This window comes from Sitophilus oryzae, unplaced genomic scaffold, assembly GCF_002938485.1.
Source record: "Sitophilus oryzae breed Bouriz unplaced genomic scaffold, Soryzae_2.0 scaffold_1624_pilon_pilon, whole genome shotgun sequence".
NCBI lineage: Eukaryota > Metazoa > Arthropoda > Insecta > Coleoptera > Curculionidae > Sitophilus > Sitophilus oryzae.
This window is the reverse complement of record NW_022146308.1, coordinates 260160-276769: the sequence shown is the minus strand read 5'-3', so window position 1 is coordinate 276769 and position 16610 is coordinate 260160. Positions and strand designations below refer to the sequence as shown.

The following is a 16610-nucleotide window of genomic DNA, read 5'->3' as shown; positions in this document are numbered from 1 at the left end:
GGAGCTTGGTAGTGGATGAACTACTAGACGAATTAACTCTAGCGGGAATACACTACATTGGGTATGCAGATGACATAGTCATGATCGCTCGGGGGAAACATGAAGGCACCCTGTGTGATATTATCCAAAGAGGACTCCGTATTACTGAGAGATGGTGCAGGACTATCGGGCTGAGTATCAACTCAGACAAAACCGCGATAGTGCTATTCACCAGAAAGCGAAGTCTGAAAAACTTGAAAAGAATCCAACTAGATGGAAAGGAAGGAACAGGCATATTAAGAACCCTACCAGCAAAGCCACAAAGGCTCTCATGATATTCAGAAGACTGGCCGGAAATAGATGGGGCTGCTCCCCTAACATTTTGCGCTGGATGTATACCATGATAGTAAGACCCATGATTACTTATGGAGCACTTGCCTGGTACACAAAACTAGAGCAACGGACCTGTGCAAAGTCCAGAGACTAGCATGCGTTTGCATCACAGGAGCCATGAGAACCTGTCCAACAGCAGCAATGGAGGTCATTCTAGATCTAACACCACTGCACATTGTCATTGGTAGATATGCCAATGCGACAATGATTAGAATGGTCATTAACGGAATTAGTACTGGGAGAACCTTCAGATCAGGGGCTTGGAACATCCTCAAAAAGGAAATACCACTCCTGCAACTCCCAGTGGACGATATGCCAAGAACGTACAACTTTGAAAAACATCTCAATGTAGTATTGAGCAATAAAAAGGATTGGAAGAGAGAAACGTCTGCCCAGCAGTTGAAAGACCATACCATAACTTGGTATACTAATGCTTCCAAAACCAATACGGGAACAGGGATCGGAGTATTTGGGTCGAGAACTAAATACTCCGAACCAATGGGCACTTACCCTAGCATCCTACAGGCAGAAATCTACGCTATCGAAAGATGCGTACAACTTATCTTAGATAGGAACTATCGGAAACAAGAAATAGCCATCTTATCTGATAGTCAAGCAGCGTTAAAAGCGATCAACTCAGTATCAATCAACTCGAAATTGGTCAAAGAATGCATAGAGAAGCTAAATAAATTAGGTAAAAAAAACAAAGTCCTCCTACTCTAGGTGCCTGCTCACCAAGGGATAGAAGGCAATGAAAATGCAAATGATCTAGCTAGAAAAGGAGCGAACACTTCACTAACTGGACCAGAACCGTTCTGCTTTCCAAGTGGTTACCAACTCAAGGCGGAACTCAAGAACTTGGAAGATTCCGTCCGCAACCTGGAATGGGAATCTTGCAACGGTCTAAGATACTCGAAGAAGTTTCTAAGGGCTTATGATCAAGAAAAATCACAGATCTTCCTGGGTTTAAGTAAGAACAATCTTCGGATTGTCACGCGGTTTTTAACAGGACACTGTCTCCTCAATGAACACCTCAGTAGATTGAAACTAAGAAGAAAGGGCGAATGCAGATTCTGTGGGGAAAATGGGGAAACACCAGTACACCTCATTATTGAGTGCGCCGAGACGACAACCATTCGTGCCGTGAACTTTGGTACGACTGATATTGGAGATGGAGAACTACCCTCTATAAAACCGTCCCAGATACTGGCTTTTGTCAAAGCCCTGGGACTGTATGATGAGTTATAATTCAAGAAAGGGGGACACAATAGATCTGTAAGGTCGCAGTGATTTACCCCCCTCCCACTCATTCAAAATTCTAAAATTCTAACAGTATTCTTCATCGCTACCGATCGCTATTTCGTTACAGAGTTCAAAGTTGCTACAGAGACACCTGACTGAGATAACCTTTAAGAATCAAGTTGTAATAACAAGTAGTGTATACCTCAAACGTAGCGGCTCTAGAAAAATCTTGCTGCGGGAGCGCTAAAGAAATGCTAAAGATGGGCTGGTCACGAATGCAGGATGCAATAAAACCATCTAACGAAAGCTCTTCTTTACAGTGAGCTTGTAGACGGTAAGAAGAAACCAGCTGGACAACTCAAAAGGTACAAGATATTTTCCATGAAAACTTATAGGGGGATAAGCATGCAGAATCAGTGCATGGGAGGAAGCACAGCAGAATAGAACGCAATGGAGAAGAATTGTAAACTCGATAACGACAACCAAAAAGTAAAGAGCCAACAAAGTAATGAGAGTGCGGAAAAGAGAAAAGCTCAAAGAGAAAGAGAAAAAGAGAAAGAAAACGCCTTGTGTAACCATCTTGTGATGCGTGTCAAATAATCGTCAGCTAGTAATGGTAGTAAGTAAGTAAGTATATAAGAAATATTAACGCATTTAATATAATTAACAGAATAAATTAATTGAATTTTATATCGGAGATACCGTATGATTTCAACTAAAATGGGACACCCTGTACGTGTGCTCCTATACCTTAAAGCATTGTGTCTAGCCCCAGCAAGGCAACTATTAAGCTTTGGTTAGCGTGGTTATTTGGAGGGTGTTAATTCATTGGTTAGTTGGTTATTTGGTGGGGTTGGTTGGTTTTTACTAATTTATATTTGTTTTTTAGATATTCATTGATTTTCTTTATTTGTTTGTAATAAATTATATAGTACGCCACAGCTGTTCTGCATCCGCTTTTGTCAAAAACTCTAACGTGATTGGTCAAGTTTAATAGTTGCCTTGCTGGGGCTAGACACAAGTCCTTAAACTGACTAGGCATATTTCTGTTATCAAATATTAAGTCAATTACATTAACATATTCCAGATATTTTTAAATTTTCAATAGAAAATATCACACAATTCTTTACTTATATTGAATTTTGATAGCAATCACTCAAATAAGTGGCACATTGTTTAAACCAAAATTGATTAATCATTGTTTAGAGGCTTATTTAGATTATAGTAAAATTACCTGTAAATACACAGTATGGCTGATATTTGTTAAATTAAAATCATATTATAAAAATAACAAAATCTGATGTCACTTCGATAAATGGGATAGTCATTTGTAGATTACATCACTTAAGTCAATTTTTTTACCTTACATTGTTATAAAAAAACTATGATTTTTTAAATATTAAACTATATACCTATGGGCATCCGATAAATATTTGATTGGCAAACGGACTAGAACGCATTTATTTTTGCTTTTACTACGAGAATCGCTTGTGCTTTTGTTAAAAAAAATGTTTCATCTAGACTAGATGGCTGAATATTGGTATAAAGCGTAGTTTACACGGGATAGAAAATTGCTATAGAACTTGCTAGAGTAACTTGCGATAGTGTTTACATTTAAGCAAATTTTAAAGCAATTTCTTGCAACAAGTACTTTCTAGGCATATGCTTTGAGCAAAAAATTGCATGCACGTATACACGGTATGGTGTATATTGCACAAGTATATTGTTTAGTAGAAAAATGTCGCGCCGTAAAAAGAGAGCTGCAGCCACTGCTCTTCTTGTTGCAATTTTACGCAAACAGTCAAGAAAATCTAGAAAAAGAATATGGGTTAAAGAATGGATTGCCAGAAGGCCTAGTCTTGGAGCTTACGCGATGTTATTAAAAAAAATAAGAAATGAAGACCCAAAGCATTTAAACAATTTTCTGCGAATGTCAGAAGTCGATTATACTTTTTCTTTTTATAATTTTGTTCCACTTCTGGTTTGCTTGGGTACGAATATCATGTAGCTTCCGCTGAATCTCAGCCTCAGTTGTGTTGAATTTGTCGGCTATAAATTTGATTGCTTTTTGCTTTTTAGCTCTATCTCTGTAAATTTTCGATTTTTTTTACCACAATTCCGGAAATCCTTCAAATAAATTAATCAAAGAGGTATCTTCTTTCGACCACATACTCCATTTTAATATCGTTATTTAACAGGCCTTCGAAAATCACTTGCACCAAAAACTTTCAACAAGACGGAAATAAATTTTAACTTGCCAGAGCACTCTCCCAACCTGTTTACACTTGCAAGCGACTTTCGTCGCAACCACTTCCCCGCCAGTTTTGTGACCTGCTGAGAGAGTGCCTTTGGATACTGTTTACATTATGCAAGTTTGGTAGAAGTGCTCTCAGACATATACTTGCAATTTACGAAATTTACTTGCCCGTGTAAACTACGCTTAAAAGTACGAACCAACTGTGAAAGTGCCACAGTTGATTCAAATCAAACTACTTGAAACAGCAAAAAAATAGTCACATAACAAAAAACTTTATTTAAAAATATAATTGATAACGTTATAATACAATACTAATAAACATAATGTAAAACATTATACTTAGTAAAATGGACCTTAAATTTCTAATTGTGCATATGCGTCTTAAACTTCTACAATCGCCTTTCCAATGTTGCCCCCTTTCAACATGTCCGTAAAGGCTTTAAACATGTTTTCAAATCCTTTCGTTCGTGTTTCTTTGTATTTTATTTTGCCATCTAGGACCCATTGGAGATTCTGTTGGATACCCTCCAACCATCTGTCAGTCCATCTGCCTACCAGAAATCCTTGGATAGACAATTGTTTGAACACGATGTTTAATTGGATAACGTTTCCTGAAAAAAAAAACGCCAACATAAATTAAAAACAAAATCTACACACATGGCCAAAATTATTGCGTAATATATACGTATATAAAAATATACGGAAAAGAATTTAAAGATTTTTTTTATTCATAGCTTTGATAATCTGTAATAAACATTCTTTTGTTAAAATGGATAGGTAAACAATGTTCATCGTTCAGACCCAATGTTATTACAAATTCTTGCACAATTCGATTTGTGGTCTCTTGGGTTTCAGAAGAAATTTGACCATTGTTTTGGCCTTAAAATGCCTAGAAACAGTATTTCTCAGTTTAATAGAGTCAGAATAGTAAAACTGCCTCAACAGGGCTACCGGCAAGTTGCAATAGCTGAAATTGTAGGAGTTAACCAAAGCGATGTTTCGCGAATATTAAAAAAATTCAGGGAGACAAACGAGGTTACAGACCGGCCTGGAAGAGGTAGAAAGAGAGTTACTACTGCTATGCAAGACCGTCAAGTATCCCTAATTGCACGACGCAATCCCCTGCTTTCTAGTACTGCTATTAAAAATGAGTTAGCTCGCCTTGAAGGAGTAAATGTTTCAAGAAAGACCATAGCAAGAAGACTCCATGACAGGGGATTACATTTCAGGAAGCCTCTACGTGTTTCGAAGCTTAATTTATAGCACAAAATTACTCGACTACAATTGGAATTTCGTCATGTTTAGTGATGTAACAAGAATAGGCCTAGTGGAAGACTCGCGACGAACTTTGGTCTGGAGAGCATCTGGAAGACGAGCACGCTTGAATGCAGCTCAATCCCCATTCCGTTTCAAGGGGGAAGCATTATGGTATGGTATGGGCAGGTATAATGCACGGAGCTCGAACTCCTCTTGTTTTTACTGATGGCACAATGACAAGTGGCTCATATCTTAGAGATGTTTTAGAGCCTATTGTGCGTCCATTTCGAGGGGCAATAGGGGATGAATTTGTTTACATGAACGATAATGCTCCTTCCCATCGCACTTTAGCGGTTCGCGAATTTCATGGGGAAGAGGGTATAAGGGAAAACTGGTGGCTACCCATGTCTCCAAATATGAATGTGATCTAGCATGCTTGGGGACATACTAAAATGCCATATTGCCAAAAGGAATGATCCCCCCGTACCTTAAATGTATTGAAAATTGCTGCGCGCGAAACATGGAAAACCATTCCTCAACATCTTCTGGACAACTTAATTGAGAGCATGCCACGTCGCCTCACAGTTTGCATTGAGGCTCGAGGAGGCACTACAGACTATTAGTTGTGAGAAATAATTAAAATTGTTTTCAATATTTTCTGTTTAAAATGAAATTTGTTTATGTTGATTTTCACTCATTATGAAATAAAATTATAATAACAGCTTAGTTGCACTTAGATTTTTAATTTTATATTAGTTAGTCGTGTAGTAAACCAATATCTCTTTTAGGTCCAAAATAAAATAAAAATATCGTTATATGCAATAATTTTGGCCATGTGTGTATTTTGTTTTTATTTAGATCATCAATCGTCGATAACGTATTAATTTTTTGTAATCCCCCATTTGTTGCTGATGACTTTAAAAAAGAATTATTATTTATTACAGTTGAGGGTTGGAACCTTTGGTGTTACACAGCAAAATAAAAACACTAAATCACCACAGTACACCAAAACACTTTTACTTTTACACTGGACGCGCGTTTCGCTAACCATGTTAGCATCATCAGCAGATGATTATAAACTGAATTATTTGTTAAAATTTCTGTGAATACCTTTTGCTTTTTCACCATTATATCCAGAAATACCTCCGCACACTGATATTCTGCCAAAATCGTTCATGTTGTCAAAAACTATATCACTGATTTCTCCACCAACCTAGAAGATATTAATAAAAAAATATTACCTATTTTAATTTACACAAAAAACACATATAAGTCAAGTAAGTATCAATTGATAAATCTATATACAGGATGGTCCGAATTGTATTCCGGAAACTTCGGTAGCATATTCTGCAGATAAAAATAAATAAAAAAGTTCGTATAAATGTATGTCCTAAAATGCTTAGTTTCGGAAATACAGGGTGTAGAAGTTTCATTTTTATTTCGATTTTTCCAAATAATTTATAAACTAACATCAATATTTGGATGAAAATTGGTGTCTAGAAGTTTTTTGATATGAGAAATTTGATTTTGATGTCAATACGACTCTTACTTGTAGAGGGCGTCACTTACATATTTTTTAACAGCTTTTGAGATTAACAACTTTTCGTCCGTACCTGTATAAAACTATTGAGTATGAAAATATACATTTACAAAGTTTTTTACGTAAAAAATATCTCTTGGTAAAAATCGCTACGAGTAATGGTTCTCAAGATATTTGGAATCGAATTTATCAAACCTATCATCATTGACATAATTAAACATGTTAACTAAATAATTATTAGAATGAAATCATAAATTTGAAATGTTTTTGTGTCAAAAGTTGACAGAAACTGTCTTATCATCATTTTTTCGCAGAAAAGTTTATATTTAAAGATTAATATTTTAAGTTTATATTATATAATAAGTTTATATTTAAAGATTAATTTAAAAAAAATAAAAATTTCCTAGATTTGTTATTTCAGTCAAGTAACTATATTTACTCAACGAGTTTATTTTTTGTCAATAATGACATGTATTGACTATTTTCATTCTAAATATCTTGAGAACGGTTGCTCGTTGCGATTTTTACCAAGAGATATTTTTTACGTAAAAAGTCACGGAAATGTATATTTTTTACTCAGGCAGGGGGGTAGTTTTATACAGGTACGGTCGACGTGTTGAACTACAATGTGTAAACGTAGCATATTTACATCGGGGGAATTGTGTCACCCTGTGTCTACATCTAATAATGTAAACACATCGTAAATGTGATTTGATGTGCTGTATGGGTAATATCAATATTTGGATGAAAATTGGTGTCTAGGAGTTTTTTGATATGAGAAATGATGTTGATTTTGATGTCAATACGACTCCTACTTGTAGATGGCGTCACCTACATATTTTTTAACTGCTTTTGAGAGTAACAACTTTTCGTCCGTACCTGTATAAAACTATTGAGTATGAAAATATACATTTACAAAGCTTTTACAATACATATATACATTACAAAGTTTCCGGAATACAGTTCGGACCACCATGTTTATGTTTAAAACACAAAAAACAAAAGATGTTATCGTGGAGACTATAATAAAAAGAAGAAAGAATTTATTTGGCAAGTCTACAATAAGATTAGTCAAGAAACATGACTAAAACAACGAATTTCAAGAATAATTTTCTTGTAAAAAGATATAAAATAAGTACCTAAGTCTGTTAACTATTGTTGTGATATTACAGCTATTTTATCTACTAGAAACATTTTGTGTTTATTTAAATAGTATCATTATTTTATTTCCTGTACAAGCTGCAAATTTTTAAATAAGACATTTGTTTTTTTGTTGGGGACCATTTACATTAATGCATGATAATGCTTGGCATAACCGTTTCTCAAGTAATAAACGAATATCTGGATAATGTTTGGACTTTAAGATTGAAATAATTCACCTGCCGGGATATCAATCCTTTGGGATGAAATTAAAACACTATTTTGTGCAACCACAAACTTTCCAGGAGTTAGATGCAAGAAGTATGTTTCCTCTAGATCAACTCTGTAACCATCAATTCGAACTTGGCCAAAGAATGCCTAGAGAAGCTGAACAAATTAGGCTAAAAAATAAAGTAATCCTAGTCTGGGTGCCGTCCCACCAAGGGATAGAAAGTAATGAAACAGCAAACAATCCAGACGTTGTGTGCCAAGACGACAATCAGTGGTGCCATAAACTTTGATACGACTGATATCGGAGATAGAGAACAAACTACTGTAAAACCCTCTCAGAGTCATAACTCATCATACACTCTCAGGGCTTTGACAAAAGAAAGGGGGACACAATAGATCTATAAGGTCGCGGTGATTAACTTCCTCCATCCCATTCAATCTACAATCTATTCTTGTAGAAAAAATAACTAACTAACACTATTCATTTAATTCCTTGAAACTTCCTACTATTCTCATTGCTAGAGCAAGAAATACAGTCTAATAAGTTCTTGGCGTTATTTTACAATTAAAAAATACGCTTCAAATAAACGATCCTTTTAAAAATTTGCAGCTCGTACAAGAAATAAAGTAATGATAGAATTCAAAAAGTAAATTGTTTTAAATCCATCTAAAATTACAGGAATTACTCTGCTCAATTTTTTTAAGTGTTTTTAAAATTACGACATAACTCAAAAATCTTAATGTGAAGAATTTTTCTGCCGGTGTGTATTTGCATAGTTTATAATCTACTCACATTGTCAAAATAGATGTCAACGCCTTTGGGAGCTAATTTCGGAAGAACCTTAGCTACATCCTCCGTTTTGTAATTAATAACTTCATCGAAACCTAGTTCATCCTTGAGCCATTTCAGTTTTTTATCTGATCCAGCAATTCCTATAACTTTTAAGCCCTTTATTTTGCCTATTTGACCTACATGGGAGCCCACTGCACCCGCAGCTCCACTAACAACCAATGTTTCCCCAGCTTTTGGATGGGTAATTTCTAGGAGACCAAAATAGGCGGTATTTCTGGAAAAATAAAGTAAAGAATCATTGTAAATAAAATTAAAAGCAATATTATTTGTGTTACAGAAAATTAGTAAAGTTATTAAAAAATAGTTGATTAAGAGTTATCCATTATTTCCATTTTTGCCCAATTTATTTATGATGTTGAAGCAAAGGCTTAAAATATACAAGGTACTGCAAAAAGTTAAATATAGAAATTATAGGGTTTTTAAATGTTTATTAGCGAGTAATAAACTTAAGTATACAGGGTCGGTCATAAAGTCGTCGCCCATCAAAGTTCATTTTTTTTTAAATGGAATCCCCTGTATATTGTTGCATATTTCAATTAACCTAACCTTTTCGGAGTTATTGAGTTTTGAAAATATCATTTAAACCATTCGATTTAATCAATTTTGATGTGTTCGGTTTGATTTAACGATGCCATTCTGCGGAAACTGTAATACTTAATAATATTTAACATTAGCTTTCAAGTCTGGAAATTACAAAATTTTCGTTTAACAATTCATAAAAAAAATTGTATTTAAGTTTTTTTTTAAATAATTTAATCTGTGATATGGTTTAGGAATATGGTATGGTTTATGAATATAAATGATATTATACAGGGTGGTCCGAAGTCCGAATTGCATTCGGGAAAGTTTAGCAACATATTTCGCAGACAAAAATAAGATAAAAAAGTTTGTATAAATTTATGACCTAAAATTTTCCGTTTCGAAGATACAGGGTTGAAGTTTCATTTTTATTTCGGGTTTTTACAAATAATTTCTGAACTAACGTCAATATTTGGATGAAAATTGATGGCTAGATGTTTGTTGACATGAGAAATTTGGTTTCAGTGCTAATATGACTCCTACTTGCAAGGGGCACCATCTACAAATTTTTAAATGCTTTCAAAAGTGATAACTTTTCGTCCGTACCCATAGACTTAAAATAAAATATAGACTGAGCATCTCATTCATTAATAGCTGGAACATGTGGTCAGACAATGTCTTGTTATTGTTGTGTTATTGTTTTAGGCTCTAACGAGTCAGACACGAGCGATAGATAGGTTGTCTCCGTCGTAACGGTCCCTGATGACTCTGACGAAGAATGCAACACTGTCTTTCGTTCCTCAGTAAACCTGAACTCTCCGTACCATAGCCGGGTAACTTTTGTATTTTAATGAAGCTATAATTCAATTAAAAATATATCGTGTTTAACTTTTTTATATTTTATTACGATTTAGGAGAGTTTTTTTAAATAAAAATTTAGAAAAAAACGTCTAAAAACGATAAAAATAATAAAAAAATTAATAATCGAAATTACGTATTACATTTTTAGTCAAACATTATCTAAAAATAAAAACAGGATCTATTCTATAGATATAATAGAATCGGCGGCATGGAAAGGAGAAAAAACTTCATAATTGTTGTAATTTTTTTTCCGGTAAGTGATATCTTATTATGTAAATTAGGGAAAACAGAAATCTGTTCCATTACAGCAAGCTTTTAGGAAGTGGATAAAATGAAGACTACATTTATTTAACTCGCTACTGTCTTTATTATACCGGCTGCGTCCCAAAAGTGGCTTACCCCCATATTTTGTCAAATAAAAAAACAAGATTTGGTATGTTAGTATATGACATAAATTAGGATTGATTGACGCATTCAATTGTTTTTGGTCACTTCCTGTTTCACCGGAAATGACTATAACTTCTGATTTTTAAATGACACCCTAGGTATATCTCTACTTTATTCGATAGAAAATGACACTCAATAGAATGACATATCATATATCAACTTTTGACATTTTCTCATATGGTTTAATTGAAATTGTAACACGCGGTTCATAACGACAATTGGACTCGAAATACCAAGTATTAATATATTCATAAAAAATGCTTTTTCGAAATATGCTAATGAGTCACCCTTGTTCCATTTGAAAAATTGACATAATCTGATTAAAAAGATACATCTTTATAATACAAGAGACAAGGACAACATTAGACGATCAAAACTATTTTCCAAGGCTCCTTGATTAAAACTTAGTGTTTTTAACACCGCCATGGCACCCTGGATTGAAATTTATAATACGATTTGTTTTTAACCGACAATGCCAAAAGTTGACATATGATATGTCATTCTATTAATAATAATTAAAATAATTAATTTATGTCATATACTAACATACAAATCTGTTTTTTTTTTATCTGAAAAAATAAAAGTCATAGGGGTGAGCCACTTTTTGTGACGCACCCGGTATATTAAAAATAATGTTTTATAATGTAATATCATTTTAAAATTTTGTATGTTATTTTAGATTCTGAAGATAGTTTTAGAATAAACCGAATATATTTTTAATAAAAAATAATTAATTGTTTAACCGATGCCTTTTATCATTTATCTTGTATATATAATACGATGTATAATATCATTTATCTTGTATAATAGGTTGTATAACAGGTTTATAATTATGATTTTGTTACAAAAACTTTTATATAAATGATTATGTAATAGAAAAAAATTCAGATTTTACATTTTACTAAAATATTATATAAATAAGCGCCTTTTCTACAACAACGCCACTGGCTCCCAATTGGTAAATTGAGAGTTGCCTACCGGTCGAAAGTCGTATCGAGACTCAAATGGATTATTTAAGTCAAATTTCTTGCAAATTTGACACTGGTGAACCATATTTTATAGTTCTTGAATACAAAAAGTAAATAAAATAAAATAAACATTTAAGGACTACAAACTAAGAAAATGCAATAATACAACCAGAGAGAAGTAGCGGCAACAATGCTTTACTACACACGTGCGACGCGTACTACAAGTTAATAGAAGAATGAACGGGCGACCTAGCCTCTAATCGAACAGGCGATATTGTCGCCCTCTAATCTTTTTACATAGTATTCGACTTATAATTAAGTAGTATAAGGACTATTTAATACATCTATGGAATATTAAAACGTACTTTGTTAAAATGCAGTATTAATATCTCAATATATGTGTATAATAAGTAAAAAAATATTGATAATATTAAAGACGTGACAACATAGGCTGGACGAGGACGGTTTGGTCCAAGAACAGTTAACCTAATAGGACTGCTCCATTCAGCCAAAAGTGTCCGCTAGGTGTATTCGAAAACTACTCGCTTTGTGACGTACATTGTTCCTTGTCATCGTTAAAAAGGTCTATCCGACAAACAATAATATACACCTTCTCAAGATGTCATTGCTGAAAATAAAACGTTCACTATTTAGTTTATTTATTTAAACACCTTATATGTGTGCAGTATAGAAAATTAATGTATAAATCGTATTTCTACTCGGATAATGCAATTTAAGAACAGCAGTTCTCTGCATCACCTTTGCAAGCATTCTTTTAGAGTACTTCCATATTTTATTATAAATAATTAATAAACAATATCAAGTCACTTAGTGTTTACTTTGTCACAATCCACATGACAAAATTGAACGTATTTATACACTCTATAGCTCTAGAATTTTTAAGGACACCTTTTCACATTTAAAATTGACAAAATAATTAACTCAAAATTATTAGCTGTTTAAAACAGTTATAATATGAAAGTGGCAACTACAAAACATCCCCCTTTAGAACTTTTTATACACACTATCATGACAAGGGACTACAATGACGTCACAACTGTCAGCCGAAGGGCGGGAAGAGCGCGAACGTACGTCAAATGAGGATGAGCAATCCTATTAGTTTACCGTTCTTAATTTTGTCAGTTGCGGTCGAGTGTACCCAGAAGTAAACATGTGTACAAAAATGATTGTTTGACCGCATTCAGATGTAAATAGTGTAGTCTATTTTGTGATTTTAATCTATGTTTTCTGTATTAAACTATTGCGTGAAAATTTAAATTACATTTTAAATATGTTTAAGAAAGGTCTCTTATGACATATACGTCAGTTGCCGGCTAAAATGTCACCAAGATAAAAAAATAAACATGTATTGACTAGAAAGTTATTTGACTGAAATGATAAACTTGGGAACATTTTACTTTTATAATTAGATATTTTATATTATTTCAACAACAAACACACAAATAGTACACCGTAATGTTGATATGCAGGTCCAAAACAAAAAGTGCAGTTATATTTTTCAGTTTTCGTTGTCAGCTGCGGAAGTTATGATTTTAGTGTTGTCGGACATTTTTATTTGTGAAAATAGAAATATTGCGTTTGGATTGCAAAACTAAAAGTGGAAGTTTTATTGCAAATGTAAGTAAGCGTTTGTCCATTTTATATTTTACTTTTTTCATACCTGAAATTTTATAATTCGTTTTATTTAAAAAATGTTAGAGAACAAACTTATAATCCTGTAATTGAACATACTTGTTACAAACATTTATTTATTATTTAAATGTAATATATAACTATCAAAGTCAAAATGTTTAATTTTGTCACTGATGATATGTATTGATTATTTTAATTCCTACTTTTGATTTTCACGGAAAAATAGATTTTTTTTATTATTTATCACTAGTGTAATATAAGTACGCACTAAAAGTTATTACTCTTCAAAACAGTTAAAATTTGAAGGTGGCAACCAAGTAGAAGTCATAATGACATCGACACAAATTATTTGAAAAAAAACCGAAACAAAATTAAACTTCCACAACTGTATCTCCAAATTGAAGCAATATAGTACATGAATTTTTGCGAACATTTTATCTCAGGTAAATAAAATAAATAGTAGAATTCCCAAAAATTTACATAATACCTTTTAAATTCCGTAGTTTTTAAGAAATAGTAGATACATGCTGAGTACCTACTGACTGACTTACCCAGGCATTCCCAAGGTACCCACACCTAAGGATTCAGGCAAGCCTTTGAAATCCGGTAGTACTGTAGTGGGTAACGTTGCTGCTGGGTCCGGTCCTCCTTTGGAAACAGTGTGGCTTCTCCAGCCAAAACTACCAACCACGTATTTACCAACTGGAAAATCGGGATTTTTACTTTCTATTATTCTGAAAATTATTTAGGAAACTTTTAGACTTAAAATTAAAATGCACCAAAACAAATTATATATTATCATTATAGAGGGGCTGTGTATAGGGGTAGAGGGGTAGTATATTTCGACCCCAGAAACACGCAAATGAGGGTTTTCCCGCGAAATTTTTTTTTCGAAAATTTGAAATTTTTTGAAAAAATTTCTAGATTTTTTTTTTTAATTTTTAGTTAAAAAATATAATACCTTCATACTATGGCAACGTAGTAGATTAAATTTACAAGAAAGAAAACCTAGAAAAGATCCAGTGGTTCTCAAAATGTAAGAGAAAATTCAATTTATTTTGATATTTTCAAAGTAAAATATCCCGATTTTTTTGATCTTATTTGGAAAGCGGTAAAGAGAAAATATGTTTCTTTTATCGAGATCTACCAGCCCTGAAAATATTTGCTAGGACATGACTAAGACAAATCTGTGTGTAGAATCTTTCGTTTCATAAATCTTAAAAAGTGATATCTATATAGTAGCATCCCATAAAACACAGGAAAACGGGACGCTCTATACATTATAAGTAATACACCGTGTAATCCTGCCTTAGATAAATTACCAAAAAAATAGAAAAAGAAAAAAAGTCATCTAATAATAATCTCGCCCACCAGAATTCAGAATGTTTTTTTAACTAAAAAATAATAACATATAGATCTAACATAAAATGCAAATAAACCGGTACCTATTTAAAACCTGTTTATAATATTTATTAGTAGATAATTATCAAAAAAAAACTAACCTGGCAACTTGCTGTCCAATATAAGTAGCTCCCAAAGGAACCTTTGGTGCATACGCCCTCATATAAGGGTCCACACTGAGATATACAGCTTCCGCCAAATATTCTACATCAAAAAAAGTAAACAACAATTTTGAGTTTAAAAATAAACGAAAAAAAGAAATAAAGAAATACCTCCATCTTTAATTGGTGGTAATTCCTCCTCCACCAATTTTAAATCACCCTCTTTGGGAAATCCATCAAAACGTCGTTCATATTTCCAAACTTTTGCTTTCACCATTTTGCTGCCGGTTTAAACACACACGAGCAGGAAAATTCTTCACTGAATAACTAGGCGTTAATAAGACGATAAGAGTATAAATATAGAAATATTTAAGTGTATTAGAGATGGGTATTTGTATCGATTTAGTTTGTCCGATTTGACATGGCAAGAAATTAAAAACTAGTGATGGGAAAAAGCGATTAAATAATCGAGTGCTCGAGTCTCCGGCGATTTCAGTAATCGAGCGATTGCCTGAGCGAAATTTCGCTCGTAGTTAAAAATACGGTTTTTCGCCCGTCGCCTGTACTCGCAACTCGTAACGCCAAGCAGTAAGTTGCGTGCGCGGAGCACATACTCTTTCGGTGATGAATGGCAAGTGGCAAGTAGCAAGCGACAAGTCATTCGCTTGATTTAGTTTAGTTTAAAGCATTATAGATATAGGTCGTAAAATTTTGTCACTCAGATACGCAACGGATAACGTCGTATAAATTTGCTACCTGCAATGTATGAAGAAAATTCGCTAGGCTTTGTATCGAGTATGTCACATTAAAATCGGATTTCAATTTATTTCATTCTAGGATCGCTTGCGTTCGTCGCTTGTAACTCGTCACTTGCATCGCTTGTTCATAATCGAGCGATGTCGGTTATTTCAGTAATCGAGTACTCGACCGAATTTTCGCTCAAGTTATCCCATCCCTATTAAAAACTTACTTATAAGATTTTAAAAAATTATCATTTCTAGCTTATTCAACCATTTCCAATTAAGGTGTAGCCTCCCTCACATATTTCTATAATCTCTTTATAATTGGACCCATTGTTTTCTATGGTTGGCTATGCGGGTCCAAAGAGAGGCTCTGTTTAGCATAAATGTGTTAGCACAGAGGTGTATTGATATGAATCAGGACATGTATGTGTGTTTTATAGATTTTGATAAGGCTTTCCATAGAGTTCAACATCACAGACTAATTGAAATACTTAAAGGCATGAATATCGATAGCCGAGATATCAGGATAATAGCAAATCTTTATCGGGGGCAAACAGCGAAGGTTATAGTGGACGACCAACTTTCTGATAAAGTAAAGATTCTGAGCGGCGTTCGTCAAGGATGTATACTTTCTCCGCTATTGTTTAAAAATATATATAGCGAATCAATTTTTCGGGAGGCATTGACTAGTAGAAAGGAAGGCATCACTATTAATGGGCAGGTCTTAAATAATATGCAGTTCGCGGTCGATACCGTCCTTATAGCAAACAACTTGGATCAATCAATCAGCAGAAATAAAAGCTCGAATAGAAATAGCCAGAGCATCCTTTGTAAAACTCAAAAAATATCTGTGCAGTGGAGACATCAACTTAAAGCTTAGATTAAGAATGCTAAGGGGTTACATATTTGCAACTCTACTCTATGGTTCAGAGGCTTGGACACTTAAAAAGGCCGAAATGGAGAAGCTTGAGGCATTCGAAAGATGGTGTTATCGGCGTATGCTGAGGATTGCATGGACTGACAAG

At 33.7% G+C, this 16610-nt stretch overlaps 1 protein-coding gene across 1 annotated transcript in view; it reads right to left on the bottom strand.

Moving 5' to 3' along the window:
* Window positions 1-4124: 4124 nt before the first annotated feature.
* LOC115880477 (prostaglandin reductase 1-like) overlaps window positions 4125-16610 on the bottom strand; it is an 18433-nt gene continuing 5947 nt past the window's right edge. The window contains exons 5-10 of the mRNA XM_030897683.1: window positions 15014-15131; window positions 14843-14945; window positions 13892-14074; window positions 8833-9106; window positions 6239-6341; window positions 4125-4482 (exon numbers count right to left, since the gene is read on the bottom strand). Of these exons, the coding sequence (XP_030753543.1) occupies window positions 4253-4482; window positions 6239-6341; window positions 8833-9106; window positions 13892-14074; window positions 14843-14945; window positions 15014-15131 (1011 nt within the window). The 3' untranslated portion in view covers window positions 4125-4252. The remainder of the gene's footprint in view (window positions 4483-6238; window positions 6342-8832; window positions 9107-13891; window positions 14075-14842; window positions 14946-15013; window positions 15132-16610) is intronic.